We start from the raw sequence: 20459 nt of genomic DNA on the forward strand, positions 1-20459 counted from the left end.
ATGTTGTGCTGATTGCGGGTTGTTCAAACCATTCAAATTTAAGGACCTTATTGAACTCAACCCTACCCCTACACTACCCTACACACGACTGGACGCTTTCCAAGCCCAAAAGCATCACGACGCCGAGATGGAATGTAGCAGGGAAATCACCCTCGCCATCTGCTCTAGAGCTAATCGGTGTGGGGCGGCGTGTGGGGCGCCGCTTAGCCTATGGGGGTGCACTTTTAGTGGATGGGGGACGGGGGTGCACCTGCACCCTTTTCCTATGGAAAGTTACTTCTCTGATTACAGCTCCCCGTATTGCACCTAATCGGGGAACGGCCAGCAAACGAAGGAACTATTTCTGAATGACAGGCGAATAGCCGCTCACGCAAGGAGCGAAGCTCCGCCCCGTCCAAAGTGGCCAACAAAGCAGAGACAGAGGCAGCATCACATCTTCCATCAAAGAACTGGTTTTTGGCTTGGAAGATGAGCTCCATCTTTGCATCCGAGTCGGTGATGTCAGGAATCAGCTGGTCTAATGGAGTGAGACGACTAGCCATCGTATCAGAGCTGCCTGGTCCCCGTAGCATTTGCACCGATTCTTCTCGATCGGACTCTGAATTCTGTCCCTCCTGCGTATTACTTGAGGCATTGCTATGTAGCTAAGTCGTGGCTAAGTCTTTGGCACAGTTTCATTATCCATGCTTTGCAAACAGTGCCATAACAACGCAGTTAATTAATCACCAAGCTTCTTTGCAAGTTCCAATACAGTTGAATCGCACGCGATTTGAGTGCAAAAATCAAGAGAAGTGCCAACTTGTTCCCGTAAAATATTTTGAATATTGACCTAAAAAAATGAGTAATTTCCAGATAAAATAACAGCGAAATCAGTTTTCGCTTGCCAATAAAACTCACAGATATGAAGCTCCACTATTAAAGGACCATTTTAGTATATGCTGTTCTTGATAAAATTTCTTAGCCACGCAATACCAGCGCAAAATAAGGAGACACTGAAAACACGACCAATCACTCCGATTTACCATAAATAAATACATAGAAAATGTATGTCTCGACTGCGCCAAATATACAGACAGTTATATACCTACATGTGACGTCATGATTAGCCCGACCAATCAGAAGCAAGTTGTTTTCATTCACAAATAATTAATTTCTGAGCTAACTACTAGTTAGTTAACTAGGCATTTTATTAACAAAATGATTTTAAATAAAATCATGAAAAATTCTCAGCTTTCTTATTTTACCAAAACATACGGAGTGTGGAGATAGGTCCTAACCCTATTAAACATCAAACATCTTTCAGTTGCCGAGCCATAAATGTCACAGTCAGTTAATATTTTTAAAGCTTTGCGTGAAAACCGTGCTATACGTCCCTCCCATGAAATGTAGCAAAAATAATACATTCTATCACATGTAAACATCATTGTACAAAATGGCATGCAGGTGTCCGAATGAAACGAGACGTACACAATATGCACATGAGACAACATGTAAGATATTACAGATGCAATACCTATTAGTGACTACCTATCTACCTCCGCCATTACCTAATGTATATCTCTTCGTTCAGAGGTGTAAGTGGTGTGAAATGGAATAAAATAAAGATAATATCGTTAAGTACACATCGGTTCGCATCAGTCAATTCATGTCGTACATCAATTATCGAGTTCGTATCTCTGTTTAAAAAGGAGTGTTGTACATAAGTATTCAGTCGCATTCGCTATCCTAAAAATCCGTTGTGGTTCGTTGTTATACGTTGCTATGTAGCTATTCGTTGCTACGTAGCTATTCGTTGCTATTCGTTGCTATTCGCTGCTATTTGTTGCTATTCGTTGCTATTCGTTGCTATTCGTTGCTATTCGTAAAATCGAATCGTGTGAACTACATGCTGTAGAAAATGATATAAGTAGTAAAAGTAGTAAGTAGCTGAGGTTCACTCATCGAAAGGGTCACACCGAGATGTGACCGTAACCATGGTAACCGCTTGTTTTGGACCTGAGAGGGTTTTGTGCTAAATTGAATCAGTTGCTTGCCTCCCTGCATTGAATAACCACATGAACTAATAAAGTGTTTGACAAATGCTGCTCAGCTATGCAGGGAGGCAAGACGAGCTCAACTAACCAAGGCCGAAACTCAACGTAACGTATCATTTTCAAAGTGGCATGATAATTGTGTCTGAATTCCCATCGCACCTTTAAACATGCCCGACAGCAAGCTTCAGTGCCCATGGCCTGATTGCCGATACAAGACGCCCTGTCTAGAAGGACAAGTTGCCATCCAGCTGCTCCAAATGCACCAGGGAGCCGTTCACACGGTCGCCAACCCACCTACCCAGGATCGGAAACCACACGCTAAACTACCCCACCTGGAGGTGAGCGCTGATGGCACCGTCACTGAGGCGGCACTGGGTATTTTCAAGCAACAGCTGGCATCGTACAAGCGACTCGCAGGGATAACATCGGACGATCCAGACATCGTGCTACAATCCCTACCTCCAGTGGCCTACAACCTGATGTTTGCCCGACATGGCAGTAACCTCACCGCTCAAACAGAAAACCAGCTTGTCTCCAATTTGGAAGCGCTCTTGGTCCGGCCAGAGAACAAGTTGGCTCACGTGGTCAAGCTACAGAAAATGAGGCAGGAAAATGGCCAGTCGGTTGCCCATTTCTCAGCCAACGTTCGGGCCGCTGCTAGACAGTGTCAGTTTCAAATAACTTGCGACTGCACCAAACAAGTCAGCTATGAGGAGCACATGGTGCTTTACCAGCTCCTCTCAGGCCTTGAAGACATGGATGTTCAGACAGACCTCCTCGCCCAGTCAGACCTCACTCTGCAAAGAGCTGAAAAATATGCTACTGACCGAGAGATGGCAAAGAGAAGTCAGGCGACAGTTCAAGAAAGTGGAGAAGTCGGTCGAATAAGATCCACATACAAGAAACAAAGATCGCCCCAGACCGACGTCAAATCCTTCGCAGCATCGTGCAAGCACTGCGGTGAGCACGCACACCAGAACAGGCGTCTGGAGTGTCCCGCCTTCAACCACCTCTGCACGTGCGGTCGACGCGGCCACCGCCCCAAGGTTTGTTTCAACAAAGGTAAGCCGCGAAGTGCCCCATCTGAAAAACAGGAGGCCATCTCAGGAGGCAGCCTATACGAGCTGGCCACCAGATACGCCATCCCTCCCGAGCGCGGGTACATTGACGGCATCATGCGGCCACGCGGCAACCGTCTACCCGTCACTGTCTCCGTGGACGTCCCTAACGTGCCAGGGCTCCGGGACAAACCCACCACCCCCACCGAGCACGTGACGTCTTGCACGGCAGTGGCCGATACTGGTGCCACAGTCACCTGCGGTGGGCCCGACATTCTCGCCACCCTCGGCGTCCAGCGGCGTGACCTTCTCCCGACAGACATACGCCTGTTCGCGGCCAACAAGTCCCGCCTGCAGGTGTGGGGTGTGCTCCCTGTCTCTCTGATCTCAGACGATCTCTCTGACCTCAGACGACCGCCATCAACAACTCCCGGAGATGCTGTACATTGTGAAAGATCTGTCAGGGATGTACCTCTCCAAGGACATACTGATAAACCTGGGATCCATCCCGCCATCCTTCCCCTACCCTCCATCACCTCGTCTCGAAAACACGCCAACTGCAGACGTCCATTCAGTGACGACCTCGAAAACTGACTCTGGTGACACCGAACTGGCCCCCTGCGGCTGCCCTGTTCGCACGGTCGCACCTGACCCACCACCATTTCCTGAAGGGACGTCGGAAGCTGACGTCCCTCAGCTCAGGGAGCGCCTGCTTGCCCACTACGCTTCATCTACTTTTAACACATGCAGCCATCAGCCTCTCCCACTCATGCATGGACCTCCCCTGGAGTTCGCTCTGAAGCCCAGTGCTGTCCCTAAGGCAGTTTACACTCCATCTGTCGTCCCGCGTCACTGGGAAGAGAAAATAAAGCGTGACTTGGACCGTCATGTCGAAATGGGGGTTCTGGAAAAGGTAGATGTCAATGACCCAGTGACATGGTGTTCTAGAATGGTTGTCACACGCAAACACAATGGCGAACCAAGAAGAACGATTGATCTCCAGACACTGAACGAAGCCAGTCTTCGACAGACCCACCCAACCATGCCCCCGTTCCAGAAGGCCATGTCAATTCCACCCGAGCAGTGGAAGTCGACCACAGACGCCTTCAATGGCTATCATTCCGTGGCGATTCGCGAGTCAGACCGGCACCTCACCACCTTCTTAACTCCCTGGGGTCGATATCGGTACAGAACTACACCACAGGGGTACAAGGCTTCTGGAGACGCCTACACTCATCGTTTTGATAAGATAACCGTCGACGTACAGGACTGTGACAGAGTCATAGACGACAGCATTTTGTACAAACCGACCATCAAAGACATGTTCCAGCACGTCGCGGAATATCTCACTTTATGCGGTCGGAACGGCATCATCCAAAACCCAGACAAGTTTGTATTCTGTCAAAAAACAGTGAACTGGGCTGGGTTCCAGCTGGGACCAGACGGGGTTCGTCCTCTGCCATCCCACGCCGAGGCGATCCGCTCCTTTCCGACCCCCAGCAAAACCACGGACATCCGGTCCTTCATGGCACTCGTCAACCAGGTCTCGGCATTCTACGCAACGCAGGCACTCTTGCTGCCTTTCAGAGATCTGCTGAAGAAAGACACGCCGTTCTACTGGGACGAAACACTTGATCGGCTGTTCGCTGAGACTAAAACGCATATCGCTACAGAAGTTGACAAGGGCATCATGTCCTTCAGCCTAACCAAACCCACCTGTCTTCTCACAGACTGGTCGAAAACAGGGCTCGGCTACCTCATGCTTCAAAAGCACTGCACCTGTTCTGACCTGCGACCTACCTGCTGCCCTTCCGGATGGAAAGTGTGTGGCGTCGGCTCTAGGTTCACGTCCGCTGCGGAAAGCCGGTACTCACCCTCAGAAAGAGAAGCTCTGGCTGTGGTTAACGCGCTGGAGAAAACAAAATGCTTCACACTCGGGTGCAACAACCTCACAATCGGGATCGACCACAAGCCACTGCTAGGCTTGTTCAAAGACCGCTCCCTAGATGGGATAGACAATCCCCGTCTTCGTCGTCTGAAGGAGAAAACCTTCGGCTGGTCATTCGCCATGTTTCATATTCCCGGTCGGCTACACGGGGGACCAGACGCACTGTCTCGCTATGGTCTCCAATCAGCTCCCACCGATGTACAGCCGGAGGACGAACTCGAGCGCCACCACCTGACTGCACTACTGGCGGCACCGCTGGGCCCTGATGGCGACGCAGACTCAGCACTTCTCATGTCAGTCTCCGCATCCCTGCAGCCGGTCGACATGTCTACTGTCACAGTCGCATCCAAGGAGGACTCCACGATTCGCGCTGTAGTGCATCTGGTAAATACATCGTTTCCCGCGTCTCCTGACGAGCTCGAGCCATCAGTGCGGAAATTCTGGAGCATCCGGCGTGACCTGTCCACATCTGGTCATGTCCTGCTGTACAAGGGTCGGCTCGTTATACCAGCTTCGCTTAGGAGCCGCGTTCTGGCCGCATTACATTCAGCCCATCAGGGAGTAACGGGAATGCGTCTCAGAGCAGAGAGGCCATTCTTCTGGCCTCACATGTCTCAAGACATTGAATCGACCCGTCAATCCTGCTCATCGTGCAACCGACACGCACCATCACAGAGTGAAATGCCTCCCATACCACCGGTGGTCCCCGAGTACCCATTTCAGCACGTCGCTGCCGACTTCTTCAGCTACATGGGTAACAACTACGGCATTGTGGTGGACCGGTTCAGTAACTGGTTTCAAATATGGGAAGGACATAGCCTCACCCTAGTGAAAGTGCTCACACACCTCTGTCGCGACTTTGGTGTGCCAGAAACCCTCACTACCGACGGTGGTCCGCAGTTCGTATCCGGATCTGTGCAGGAATTCTTGCGACAACACAGCATCCATCACCGCTTGACTTCAGTGGCATTTCCGCACGCCAACTGCCGAGTTGAGGTAGCTGTTAAGACCGCAAAACGGCTTATTCACGACAACGTACAAGGGGACGGTCGCCTGGATTCCGTGCGTCTCACTCGCGCTCTTCTGCAGTATCGCAACACTCCAGACAGAGCGTCGGGAATGTCTCCGGCAGAGCTCTTGCTTGGTCGCCAGCTACGGGATTTTCTGCCAGGCGCCGCTCTGACACCACCTCTGCGCACCTACAACGACTTACGGCGCACGTGGCAAGACGTCGCCCAATGCACAGTGGGGATTTTTCCGATCTAGCGCCTATTAATACAAAAATATTTTTTGGATTTTTGTTTATTTTTTTGTGTCAGTAGGGCTAAGAAATGTCTGAATTTTTCATATATGGCATTGTTTTATCTGTATGTCCACAGCAAAACCAGGAAAAATGCGCCCAAAGTTCACACTCATGCGTGATTACTCAATGGGCTCAGCAAGGCCCGAAAGTATAGCTCAATTTCATTGTCCTGTCCTGTTGGTTTTATTCTTGCGAGGTCTTAAAGTTGCATATCGTCTGAAAGGCACCTTTATTAGGAATGGAATGGCAAACAGAAAGTATGCCACAACCTTACTAAGGTCACAAAAATGCCCTTTACAAAAAACCCTTACAGACACCATATTGAAGGAATAGTATTCTAAATAAATGTAGGAAATCAACAATGTTCTCCACACTTTTCCACTCCGAAATATATCCTATCGAATTCGCCACTTTCTGCTGCACAAGACAACGCCTAGTTTGGCTGCCGAAACTTGCCTGAACACGGAATATTCACATTAGAGTATCTTAACACCCCACTCGAGGAGCGCTAGGGCAAACAGCACGATATAGGTATGTTCCGGACATAGGCGAATAATTTTACTTCGTGATTTATATGACGCATATTTTCTGAGACACATTCATTAGGAATAGGATGACAAGCGTAAATTATACATACCGTAACCTTATTAACCATCGCACTTGTGGGGAGGGGGAGGGGGAAGGGGTCGGATAAAACCCCATGGTTTTCCGCAAACTACTCGCGCAAAAAGCGGCCGATCGCGCCGAAACTTTCGGTACCCTCGAGATAATCAATTTTACATCTAACCTAAAAATTTCATGACTCTGACCCAACTGACCTTTGACCTGTGGCATATTTCTCGAGACCATGTTTGGCCGGAATCGCGATTCGGCGTATGCCAGCTCACATTATCCGCGGTTTCCAGTCTTTTTGTGGTTTTAAACGTTCAAATATGTGAAATGATGTTGGTGCCATGCATAATGGTGGGTGTCAAGGTCACGTGAAGGTCAAGTCAAGGTCATTGACCTTTTGATGACCTTGGTTCACTTTTTCAAGTTTTACTTGTTTCTAGGGTAGTTTCTGGTGCTGATTTCGATTTTAGCAGCCATTTGAATATTTACGAAGTAGTTCTAGTGCCTTCGTTCCATGTTACGAAGCTATCAGTAGTAGGTGACACTTCTATGGATGGCCGGCAGGACGCCTACTAATTGATCTAACCTGACCTGACCCGACCTGGCCTAAATGCATAAAGACATCGTCTGTGATCAAAACTAACATGAAATTCGTGATCAGCACCCCAAAATACCCCGTAACACCCCAACTTTGCGAAGTTTCAAGAGGTATCGATTTCCCAACTTTAGTTGGGTCATTAAACTGACTTGGAAAGTCAGCTTATGACCTTGGACTTTGAAATTGGATATATTCGGCCTAATTTCGTCATAGGCAGCACGCTTGACTTTTCCGCGAAGCTCTAGCTTGATCAGGGGCCAAACGGCTGAGCGGGGGGTCCAATTGAACCCCTTATACTATGTTGATTATGCACATTTACAGGTAAAATTCTCACCAGGACACACCAGCCAACATCTGTGCACAATCTGGCTACAATTCTACCTATGGTTTGCCCTCTACGAATAAATACGTGCTAGATCGGAAAATCCCCACTGTGCAATGGAGAGAAAAGGCACTGTGCCGTCGAGCCACGGCTGATCATGAGCGCCTTCAGGTGCGTACTTCGGACCTACCTCCTCTGCGCGCTGGCCAAACAGTGCTGGTACAAAACCAAACAGGAAACCATCCGCTCCAGTGGGACCGCCGCGGAGTTATTGTGGAAGTGCTGCCATTCCGTCAGTACAAAGTCATGCTGGACGGCTCACGACAGCTCACTCTCCGCAACCGCAAATTCATTCGAGCGTTCACTCCAGTCTCCCCTGCTCCCCTGCCGGCATCCCGCACAGCTCCATCGCCACAGACAACACCGCAGCGGATGACCTCGCCAGTGGCTCTGGAGGCATCCGACAGACCTGCTCTGCGAGAGCGCGCTCCACCGACGCCCTCACCATCGTCACAGATGACCACCCCTCCGCTGAGGCGCTCGGCACGAGTGGCCAGGGCAGCGGGTTCGCGTTAGTGTTGTATGATCTAGTCCTCATTAGGGGTGTACGCATGAACATGCCTGCTGTCTGTACTCGCATTTTGTAGTCAGCATCGCATTATGACCCCCGTTGTTTCATGACATATGGCTGTATTTCGATTCATGTACTCATTGGCAGCTACCGCAACATGACACGGACTACCGTCCTCTCGGAGGGGGCATAGCTGAGGTTCACTCATCGAAAGGGTCACACCGAGATGTGACCGTAACCATGGTAACCGCTTGTTTTGGACCTGAGAGGGTTTTGTGCTAAATTGAATCAGTTGCTTGCCTCCCTGCATTGAATAAACACATGAACTAATAAAGTGTTTGACAAATACTGCTCAGCTAGTAAGAAGCAGAGTGATAAGTGTAGCTAAGCGCTAAAAAAAAAAAACACTAGAGAATGGGCCAAGAAGACTGATTATAATCAGTCTTCTTGGCCCATTCTCTAGTTTTTTTTTCATGACAGCATGAACTATAATTATAGTTCAGTTGGGGGCGTTTCTTTTGTATCAAGAGAGACTCTGCTATCTTCCTGTCTGGATGATCCCTTGAACGATATAGAATGTGAAGGTTTAGCCGCGCTGAGCCTCCATCCTCTGAGTGATGGTGCTCCCTGAAATGAGCTCCCATCGGGGTGTCTGGAGTTTGGTTATGGGCATCTCTGGGTGCTCATTAAAACGCAAGCGTACAGGACGCTTCATCTCTCCTATGTACTTGCTGTCATGACCATTTTCTTGACAGATGTCACATGACAGTTCATACACAACATTTTTCTGTGTGCAGTCGCCCGTAAAGCCAGATCTGCACGTATGGCACCTTTGGCCACCCGGACATGTCGGCTAAGCTAACGCTGAGCGTACTAGTTTGTCTCTGAGTTTGTTCTGGTTTTTCCACGCTATTTTTACGTTAAGTCCAGAGTTTCTCACTTTACTTTTAATTTTGCACAGAAGTTCCTCGTCTACGGATGGTAAGCATAAAAAGCCATCGTACTGCGCCTGTCTGTTACCCTCCCGTCGACTAGCTGGCACTCGTTTGCTCCGAATCTCCCTTAGAAGCCTGTCTAAGAGCTTTCTAGGATAACCATTCTCCATTAGTAATTTACGAATTTTGTCGATACTGCGTCCCTCTTTCACACCATTAGATGAGTTCATGATAGCTCGTCGTAGTTGGTTTCTAGCAACCCCATGTTTGGTTGATGTAGGATGAGCAGACTCGTAGTGTAAAATGATGCCCGAGTTCATGGGCTTAATGAACAGTTCTGTTTCTATCCTAGTTAGGCCGTTGGTTTCTTCAACAGTCACAAGAGTGTCTAGGAATGGAACACCCTTCCCTCCCCCAGAATGCTCAATAGTGAATTTTATACTGGGGTGCAGCGAGTTAAGGTAAGAGAAGAACTCCATCAAAGCTTGCTCGCCATGTGTCCAAACGCCCGCATAGTCGTCGATGTAACGCACTAGAAAAGCTGGCTTGACGTCAATCTCATAGCAGACTGCTCAAAACGGTCCAGAAAAAGGATAGCTAACGGGGGAGCGCATGGGTTTCCCATAGCAATGCCCAGGGTCTGGCGATAGAATTCATTGTTGAACGAGAACACATTTTTCTGCAAGCAGTGTTCCAGGAGTGACCTAACGTCATCCAAGCTGAGACCAAATGTGTCCACTTCCTCTTTGTGTTCGCGCAGTGTCTCACATACTGCGTCAATTGCCTCTACAATCGGGATACTACCATAAAGGTTGACTACGTCAATGCTGAAAAATATCGAGTGTCTCGGAACTTCATTCCGCTGAAACTGCTCACCTAGTCTCGACAGGAAATCTTTAGTGTCCCAAAGATGCGTCTGTACAAACTTTAAAAGCTGCTTTAAGATGCGTTCCAGGAGGCACGACATCTTCTCAGTTGGGCCACCACATGCTGAAATGACTGGTCTAAGTGGTGCTCCATCCTTATGGTCCTTTGGTAAGCCGTAAAAACAGGTGTCCTGCTATTACTAGTGGTTAGCTCTTTTATCGTTTTCTCTGGAAGCTTGTCTTTAGTCACGGTTTTGAAGATACGCTTAGTTTCGGCCTCTAGCTTGGGTACAGGGTTCTTTTCAATGCTCTCATGGTTATTACGATCCTTTAAAATGGCATGTGACTTGTTTAGGTAGTCAGGTTTGTCCATGAGGACAAGGCTCTTACACTTATCACTCTGCTTCACCACCACCTCCTCATTATTCCGGAGTTCTGTAAGAAAATCTAACTGATCCTGGGTAACATTTGTTTTTGTTACTTTGTGGTTCTGATAGGATCTCACTACTGTCTCCTTTAGCTTTTTAAGCTTGTGTTCTACATCTGCAGTTGACGGCGGGGGGAATCGTTTGTCAATATCAGGAAAACGGAAGGACAGACCTGCCTTTGATGGCGCAGATTTCTTAGTCACATTGGCTGCGTCCGCTGGTGCCCCCGGATCACCCTCTGCCGTTGACGTTGTCGAGCTGTGTGGCACGACCCCTGTCGCGGCTCTGGGGTCGTCGGATCGGGCGTCAGGTCGGACGGTGCTGGTCACCTGAGCTCTGGTGATCATCTCTCTGGCAGTCGAGGTCGAGGTCGAGGTCGAGGGAGGGCTCGAGGACGAGGTCGAAGTGGAAGTCGGTGTCGTACTCGAAGTTGAACTCGGGGGACAGGTCGTAGCTGAGTCCTTCTTCAGTTCGTTCCCTCTTCGCATAGCATCTTGCCAACGCTTAGCGTACGCCAGACGTTCTACTCCCTTCTTTGCTTCAAAGACTATCTGACTTGATATTTTCTGTGTTACAGCGAAGTTGGGGCCCTTAGACAGTAGACCCACATCATGAGGTGTTAGTACCAACGAAGACAGATTGTTGACTGCCGCCCGACGTTCCGTGCCGCCTGCCGCGTGTTGGTGCGTGTGGCTTTCGGGTCGCCGAGGTGATACTGGCGGAGCTGCGGGAGGTGGTGCTCTCCATGAAGCGTTCCGGTACGTGTGGACCTGACGGCGTCTGTATTCGCATCCTGCTCCTTTCTTTCGAAGCCATCGGCCCCATCCTGCTCCATGTAGTCAATGCCTGTCTTTCCACGTGTGACTATCCCGATTCTTGGAAGCACTCCCTAGTCCACCTATGTTTAACCCGCGCCCCGCTGGGGGGGCAGAATCTGCCCCCTCCCGTTTTTCGCCAATAACTTCTAAACGCGTTACGCCAGCGACGTCAAACTTTCAGTACCTTATCATACATCAATTTGACACGTTCCCTGAAAATTTTAGCGAAATCCGTCGGAAATTTTTTGAGAAATTGACGTTTTAGTGACGTCATGTTCGCCATTTTCGCCTAAAAAACGGCAAAATTTCAAACGCCGCTAACTTCTTCATTTTTAAAGGAATCAAGACGTAACAAAAAAGGTTATACGTGATTCTACTTTGTCTATCAAATGGCTATCTCGGTTTTTTGAAAATTTTGGATTTTGGCCAAAATTTTTCCAAAAAACTGACTTTTTTGGGAAAATATTTATAAAATCCAAAATTTTGAGTTTATCGAAAAAAAACCGGAATATATGTCAAAGAAGTGGTCTATATGCACCTACATACAAATTTTTAGAAGAATCGGTTCAAAAATGTGGGAGTTATTCAAAATTTTATGACGTCACGACACACAAAAATTTTGAAAAATGATTTTTTTTTGAAGTTGTAGACCTCGTACGGAAATAAAAATAGCACCATTCGATTCGCCGTGAAAAACTGCATCGGTTAGACACCTTTTTAGGCCTTAACAACCAACTTCAAAATTTGACCTCACTTGACCTGACCTTGACCTGACCTCGACCTGAAATTCATCCAGAGGTGGTCCATATCACTTATTGAGTGTGCCTATTGAATTCCATGAGTAAAATGACCCATAAAACATGTGTCGCACATGCCCTTTTCTATATTTTGTTTTTGGTGACCTGACCTGACCTTGACCTTGACCTTTGAATGACATTGTGTGCAACGAATATTGTCTTGGTAGTCTAAGAACACGTTTTGGGCAATCAGTCTCAGTCCATTCTTCGGCAACTACGGTGCAAGGCCGATACTGTAGAAACTTGCATTTTGTACCTTTGACCTGACCTTGACCTGACCTCTGACCTACTTAAGCAAAAAAAATTGGGCTCTTAAGATCCGCCTTGTTGAGAGCTTTCGATTGCCGTTTTCCCCGTCTTTCTACGACCATCGGTTCGGAAGTTAGACAGGGGGGGCAGAATCTGCCCCCCCCCCCCAGCAGGGCGCGTATGGCTGAATAGCCCAGCGGGGCGCGGGTTAAGTCCGGTGATCCTGATCTGATCTCCAACTACCGTCCTATTTCGATTGTCCCACTCCCCACCATAGCCAAAGTTGTCGACTTAAACTCACACGTCCAAAACGAAAATCCTCCTCCTTGGCACCCGACAGAATACCAGAGATATCCTCCCCCCTGTCAGCGTGCAGGTTGTTGTTGTTGTTGTTGTTGTTCCTCCCGGTCACCGCCGAGGCGGTGACGGAGCCACGCGGCTCTTGTGGGCCGCGTAGCCGGCGGCCAAGGCCGCCACCACGTCGTCGCGCTGTACGTCTCGGGCCGTGCCTGTGATGTTACCCAGCGCTTGGAGGCGGGGGCCGAACAGGCACGGGCACTCCAGTAGTACGTGCGCCGGGGTGTCCGCGGCCTCGCCACAGACGAGACATCGGCCCGCCGGGCATGTGATGTCGTTGCACTGAGCGCACTCGGGTGTCGGTCTGCGCCCAATGCGGTGGAGATATTGTTCCGACCGTCCCCAGTGTCCCGATCGGAGTTGGTGTACGTCGATGGCCTCCTCCCTGGTAGCGGCTCGGACCGGGTCGGGGGCGCGGTCCGCCATGACGTCTCGGTACCAGCCCGCAGGCCGGCTCGCTCGCCATTCCCTGCCGGCGGCCCGCGCAGCAGCCCGCGTGAGGGTGCGGGCGTCGACCGACGTCGTCCGCTGGGACATCCCGGCCGCCTCCTTCGCTAATGCGTCCGCCCTCTCATTACCCGGGAGCCCGCAGTGAGCCGAAACCCATTGGAGGTGAATTGAGCTGTTGCTTGCTTGTAGGCGCAGCAGTTGGGTCCACACACTGGCACCCAGTGTTGTGGTCTGGGCCGAGGCGCCTGCAGCCAGCGTTAGCAGGGCCGCCCTGGAGTCCAGGCAGGCGACCACCGGCAGGCCCGCGCTTCTCGGCAGCTCAGCGACTGCCTCCAGCGCTGCCAGCAGCGCGGCGAGCTCCGCGCGCGTGCTGGAGCACAGGCGGCCAGCAGGGACCCTCAGCTCCCAGTCATCTTCGGTTAGGGTGCGGATCAGGGCGCCGCCCCCGCCATTGGCGACGCCGTCCTCCGCCGATCCGTCCGACCATATCCAGACGGCTTCCTCAGGTAGCTCCCGGATACGCTCTTCAGCTGCGGCACGCCGAACGTCTTCCGGGGCCGCACGTCTGGCCCGCGGGCCGAGGTCCAGATGGAAGTGGACGGTAGAATTGTCGGCCCACGGCGGCAGGGTGTGGTGGAGGCGGGCCTCGACGGGTATGTCTCGCGCGTCGGCCGCCGCGAGCGCGGCGGCGCCCACCTCGCGCCATCCTGTGGTCTTGAGTCGTCGAGGGACGACCGCCTCCCCGACCGACCTCAGCGGGTCTCCCTCGGGGAGGGACGCCGCGAGTCCCACCATTCTCGCTGCCAGTGCCTGTCTCCTGGACCAGGCATCTGTCATGCCGGCCTCGGACATCAGGGCGTGCACCGGAGTAGATGCCGTGCATCCGGTCACTGCCCGCGCGGCCGCGCGCAGCTCCCGATCGATCAGCTCGACGTGCGAGGGCGATGCCGCCGGCAGCCACGCAGCCGCGGCGTACTCCAGCGCACCGCGGACGTAGCCGTTGGCGACGGTTCGTAGTTGTTGTTCGCCGAGGCCCCACGATCGGCCGGTCAGCTTCTTCAGCTGGGCGGTCCTTGGTCTGACCCTGCGGCGGAGGTCGGTGCAGTGTGGTCCAAAATGGAGGAGGCGGTCGAAGGTCACGCCGAGGAGGCGGAGCTGGGAGCCCGCCTTCACTGACACTCCAGCGACCTTCACGGTCAGCTCACCGGCGTCCCTGGCCCATTGTGAGAGAACAATGGCCTGGGTCTTTTCACCCGCCACCCTCATCTTCCAGCGGTCCGCCCAGGCGGCGATAATGTCCGCCGACTTCTGTGCCCTTTCCTTTGCCAGGGCAATAGAGCTCCCACCGCTGAGGGTTGCGGTGTCGTCCGCGTACATGTACGTCGTGGTGTGTGGCACTCGTCGCAGCTCCAAGATGAGGTCGGCAGCCCACAGGGTGTACAGCGTCGGGGCCAGGACGCTGCCCTGCGGGAGACCGGCCAGGTCGGTGGCGGGACCGTTCAGGAGAGCCCATGCGTTAAAAACCTAGGCGTCATTTTCGACCGCCACCTTACGTGGGATGCTCATGTCAGTGACGTGGTACGTAAGTGTGTCGGCCTCCTGATCGATCTCCGCCACCTGAGGAGCCTCCTCCCGCGGCGGACGCTCCTTGTAGTCGTGCAGGGCCTGGTCGTCTCGCGCGTGAGATATTGTCTATCTGTGTACGGGAACGGCTCCGCGGCTAACAACGAACAGCTACTGAAAGTTGTGAACTTTGCCACCAGAGAAGCAGCCGGTGTTCAAAGGTACGATCGTGTGTCTCGCGCGCGGGGCGACCTGGGCCTGCACACACCGCGCCAGATGTGTGATGCGCAGACCGCTATCATTGCGCATAGAATCTGTGCCCTGGGCGAGCCCGAGGAGCTCGCCTCACTGTTTGTGACTTTCGCCGACGCACGGCAGTGTAACCGCCCCACTAGACAAGACCGTGAGTTGCGCCCGCCAGCTACAAGAACAGCGGTCGGGCGGCGAGGGTTTGCGTACCGAGCAGCCTCGCTTTTAACCCTCGCCGGCCAAGGGGGGGCGGGTGCCGCCCCCCATAGGGTTTTTTCGCGATAGCTCCGAACACGCTGGCGATAGAGAGCTGAAACTTGGCATACCTGACCTTTGATCCAAGCCGCATCTTTTGACACCAACCGCATTTTTGGGTCAGGTCAGGTCTCTGACCTATGACGTCATAAGTGAACCTCTGCACGGTCTTCAGATGTCGCAACTTCGCAACGCCCTCACTGCCAGAGGAGATGTCACAGGGAAATGAAACTTGCAGGATCTAGTATCCATTATGAGTCTCACATTTTTTATATCTCGGATTTTTCCTAAAGGTCATATGAGGTCAGGTCATTTTCGTGACCTCACCATTATAAGTCAATGGGGAAAAATTCAAACTGCTATTCTGGCGCCGGGAACGATCTCCAACTATCTCAAGCACACATAATCGTGATTTGATGCACTCCTTGCAAGGTTAGATGCGTCATTTTTGCAATGTTGACCTTCCGTGACGTCATTTATGACGTCATCAAGGTCATATTAGTTTTTCGTCAATAACTCCCGATCAAATTGAGCTAGCGAGTCGAAAAAGCCACCAATGGACTCAGAAAGACCTGCCGAATCGAGTGATATGCGACATGACCTCTTTCGACCAACTTCGTGACCTGGGGGTGCTGACCTGACCTTGACCTGAGGTCAACACCCTAAGTTGACCTGACCCGAACAAAAAGTATATCATTCGACGCGCCTGAGCGAGGCGAACACGATGCTGCCAAAATCGCGGCTCTGCGGCCGTTTTTTGCGAAGTTATTCACCAAAAACTGAACCGTACCCTGGGGCACTTGACCTGACCTCAGAGGTCACCGGTTGACCTAGGACCTTAAAATCGGGTACCAATCTCTGCGTCTCGTAACGGCGCACACGCTCGTTTTTTCCGCGACGCGCTAGCTCCACCAGGGGCGAAACGGCGAGGGGGGGGGTCGTACCCCCCCTCGGCCGGCGCGTATGTAGAAAACCAATAGGTCCGGCGAGGGTTAAACCCTTTGCCCAGTGACGTGACATGGCTCGAGCCAGCGGCTTTTAAACCGGCAGCGAAACGTTTCCTTTATTTGGAGTGATTGTGCGTGCGTGTTTGTGCTGTTTCGGCGGATGATCGTTGTTTGCCGTGTACCTTTCGACTTCCCCAACCGTTTTATTCACTGACAATTGACACGTAATAGCAGAAGCGGCGGAACACCTTCAATTAAGGGGGGCACTGACGACTTTTGGTCCCATTCTTTCCATGCAACGTCCATAGGGCTAATGTTAAAATGCCAAAATCAAAGGGGGGCACGGTGCCCGGTGCCCTCCCCGTTCCGCCGCCTATGCGTAATAGCCACCGTGTTGTGGAGTGTCTGCTGACGTAAATACATATGTTGCAGGCACTTTAGAAAATCAGTCATTTTGTAAAATGCCTAGGCATTTTACAAAAAGACGGCTGTTTGAAAAATGACTGAACGCAACCAGGCTTTTTTTCAAAATGGCTAGCCATTTTACAAACTGACTAGGCATTTTGCAAAATGCCTGACCAGCATGGAACGTAGATCCCACTACAGATACTATGGCCAACAGTTTTTGGACGTCTTCCTATACCCTATAGGTACGTGTTCAGCCTGTAGCTGATCGATTTGAAGCTCTGTGATAACGACAATGCTGAGTAACGACCAGGTTGAGTTGCAGACTCGGCTGTAGCATAAAGCATTGTTTAGTTAACGCTGTAAAAACTCCCAAGTACATCAACGCCGTTCATGTTCTGCCTGAAACTAGACCTAACAAAACCAGCCGGAGACCGGCCCTAGTCAATAGGCAGGCCCGGTTGATGTACAATGACATGTAAACGAATGAGTGTAGTCTTTGTTTGATTATGCCATTACGGACAAAACTGCATTATGTATTTGGACATTAAAAACACGTCCGAATTTAATTATAATTTCCCACTCCTTCTCTCTCATCCTCACTTTTTAACACGCGCAGTGGAAGGTGGATTCCGCTCACCCCTCCTGTTTTTCGCCAATAACTCGCGCCGCAAGGTTTTCTTTAGCTTTTCTTCCTAGCTTTTCTTTGGAATAAAAAAGCTCTTTGATCACAATGAATATTAAAGCAATAATTAACAAAACACGATTAATTTTGCTCTGTGGCAACAGCTTTGAGTACCTACTTGCATGGTCCCAGTTAAAAATATCAAGCTCCACATCGGGAGAATCATCAGGTCGCTTGGCGTAGGACGAGAGCGTTGGTTTCAGAAGACACTAACGCCTAAGTGTGTGGGATCGAATCCTCGCGACCTCTAATAGTTTTACAGATACAGGCCGGCATAGGGCCAGTCGTTTGGTGACGCTCCAGATAGATCATCTTAAATCCAGCATCGTCGCTGACGTGGGGGTTGGAAATGTCGCGGGCCTGCACTTTTCAAAATAGAGGCAGGTATGGACTTCCCACTGCTGGACTCCTCTGGTCATAATGCTGGACTCCTCGGTCCACCTACACGCTACCAAAACATATATAATTAGGTACTCGTATCTACAACACACTGCTCAGTCATTTTGTAAAATGGCTAGGTATTTTGTAAAATGCCTAGGCATTTTGCAAAATGACTGGAGAGTCAGTCATTTTGTAAAATGCCTAGGCTTTTTGCAAAAAGCCTGGAAAATCAGGCATTTTGCAAAATGCCTAGGCATTTTACAAAATGACTGATTTTCTAAAGTGCCTGCAACATATATATAAAGGCTGCGATCTTTTCAGATAGTATTGAGCCCGCCCTAAACTGGACATCTCCAGTGCCTCTAACTGAGCCCACGATTCGAGCTCCGTCCCCAGTGTCTCTTCACTCACCTCCGCTAAGAGCTTTTCATAGCTCTCTGTCAGTGTGGCTTTCTTTTGCTTCACGCTGTCTAAGTAGACTTTTACTTCTTCCCTGCTCTTTTCTTCTACGATCAGAGCGTCTAGCTTTGTTAAACTTCTAGTTAACATCGCTTTCTTGGCTCTTACTTGTTTTTGCAGCCTGGCTTCCATGATGCTATTTCGTTCTTGACTGGTCTTAACGAGATCAGCCGGCTCGGAGGACCATTTGTTTAGGCGACGGCGGCGGCGGCGGCTGCAATACGCTAGCGGCAGCTATGCGCATTAAGTCGGAATTAATATTAAATTAATTCTTAGGTATATTGAGTTAGGCAAAACACATATTGTTCGAGCAGTTCCGCCAGCCAAAACTGGGTCCACGACCCAGCCCCTGGACCCAGCCGCTATTTCCTTATTTAAACATTCTCGTGAATGACATCATAATGAGACCTCACTCTCGGAGGCACCGAATTTAGCAATCGGCCGAACAATCCCGGTGCATTTGGGGGGGGGGGGTAAGTTTATATTGCCGCCCCCGTCGAGTTTCGAATGGGGGGGGGCTTTAGCCCCTGCTGCCCCCTGGATCCGCCAGTTCGTGGTCTAGAATTGCTAATAATTGAGTTTAAAAAAATTGACATCGATTTTGAAGTTTTTTTTTCACTATAACTTGGACAAAAAAGGAAGTATCAATCTAAAAATTAGTATGTAGATAGAAAAGCGCAGGGACTATCATATATATTCCGTTTTTTTAGATTCGAAAGTTTTTGTTTTTTAGTTTTTTTTCTTAAAAATCTGCTTTTTTATTTTTGGGGATCAAAATCCCACATTTTGAAAATCCAAGACAGCAGTTTTGTAGCGCTATTTTTCTACACGACCAAAAAAAAGAACTTTAAAGTGCTTGTTAACTGTAGATTTTGTGAGCGTTTCAAGATGCCATGTTTTCTGCTAATTTTTGCTCGAACATGGCCTCAGTTTGACGCCAATAACTCCTAACCTAAGGTGACCTGTGACTTGATATTTTTGCGAAGGTGTCACATTGATGCCCGGGAAGGTACTGAAAATTTGGCGGCGGGGGCAGAATGGCCCCCATCAGGGCGCGGGTTAATGTAATAAGTGAATGAAGACTTTGCTCCACAAGAAATCGTTCGGTTCGGAGCTTTTGAATTGTATTCACCAAACTTCGTCAGCGATTCTCAATCCGGATCCGGGGTTACCGTTCGCAAAAAAATTGAAAACTCCGACCCGTACGATTTATTGTGGAGTGAACTCCTCATTCTCTAATTACGTAAGATGTAGGCTGTAACTGGGTGCATAGTGGCGCATTGCCAACGTCTCCCAGCCAGGCTTACCGATTTTGCCGTCCGTGTTGTGGTCGTTGAGCACTCCGAAGGCGATTGACGGCAGAATACAGGCGAAATAAAGGAAAAATGTAGTCGAAATCGTCTTTTGAAGCGATTTGTTCCCAACAATTCCGTCGATGTAGTCCTGAAAGGCAATAACACTACCAGTCAGGGTTAAGTGTCCGTTTAATTTTGAAATAAACAAACAATCTGTTCACGGAGAAATGTGTTCGCGAACAAGTCACGTCATTATTCAAATCTTAGTGAAAAAATGGCTAACAGTTCGGGAACTCTCTAAAAAGTGGGTGGATAAGACCCCTCCCTAGCTGTTTGGCTCCTAATTAACCATCGCACCTATATTGTCGGTCACACGGAAACCCTCGGTTTTTCGCAAGTAGCTCGCGTAAAAAGTAGCCGATTGCGACGAAACTTTCAGTACCCTCGAGTTGATCAATTTTCTACCTACCTTAAAAATTTCATGACCGTGACCCCAATTAACTTTGTTAGTGATCAAATCATGTTCCTTTCTCTTTCCGTGTGTTTATGCCGTCAACTATAGTTTTCTCTACGACGGCTGTGGTTGTCGGCCGCCGCCCGCTCGGCGTTGCGTCACGCGAAATGCGGCGGCCCGCCGCCAGCCATGCGTTTTTACTCCCGGCGACCCAGCGTTTTTAGTCCCGGCCCAGTTTATGTGGCGAGCCTCGGTCAGAGCTCCCAAGTGACAGGGCCGGCAGTGTTGCACGAACGCGCCTGCGAGATGGGCAGCGACAGCGGACCGCTCTGTCAGCGGCCGACGCTCGCCTTGCAGCGATCCTCCTCCTCTTGTCCATCTCCTAACTACTGCCGGATAAGAAAAAAAAACTGGTTTAAAC

General features: G+C 50.3%; 1 protein-coding gene across 1 annotated transcript in view; it reads right to left on the reverse strand.

Moving 5' to 3' along the window:
- LOC122380003 (sodium bicarbonate transporter-like protein 11) overlaps positions 1-20459 on the reverse strand; it is a 266840-nt gene that overhangs the window by 23590 nt on the left and 222791 nt on the right. Inside the window, exon 8 of the mRNA XM_043362737.1 lies at positions 19597-19732. Coding sequence (XP_043218672.1) covers positions 19597-19732 — 136 coding nt within the window. The remainder of the gene's footprint in view (positions 1-19596; positions 19733-20459) is intronic.

The sequence above is a fragment of the Amphibalanus amphitrite genome, unplaced genomic scaffold (assembly GCF_019059575.1).
Source record: "Amphibalanus amphitrite isolate SeventyFive unplaced genomic scaffold, NRLGWU_Aamphi_draft 000089F_arrow, whole genome shotgun sequence".
NCBI classification, from domain to species: domain Eukaryota; kingdom Metazoa; phylum Arthropoda; class Thecostraca; order Balanomorpha; family Balanidae; genus Amphibalanus; species Amphibalanus amphitrite.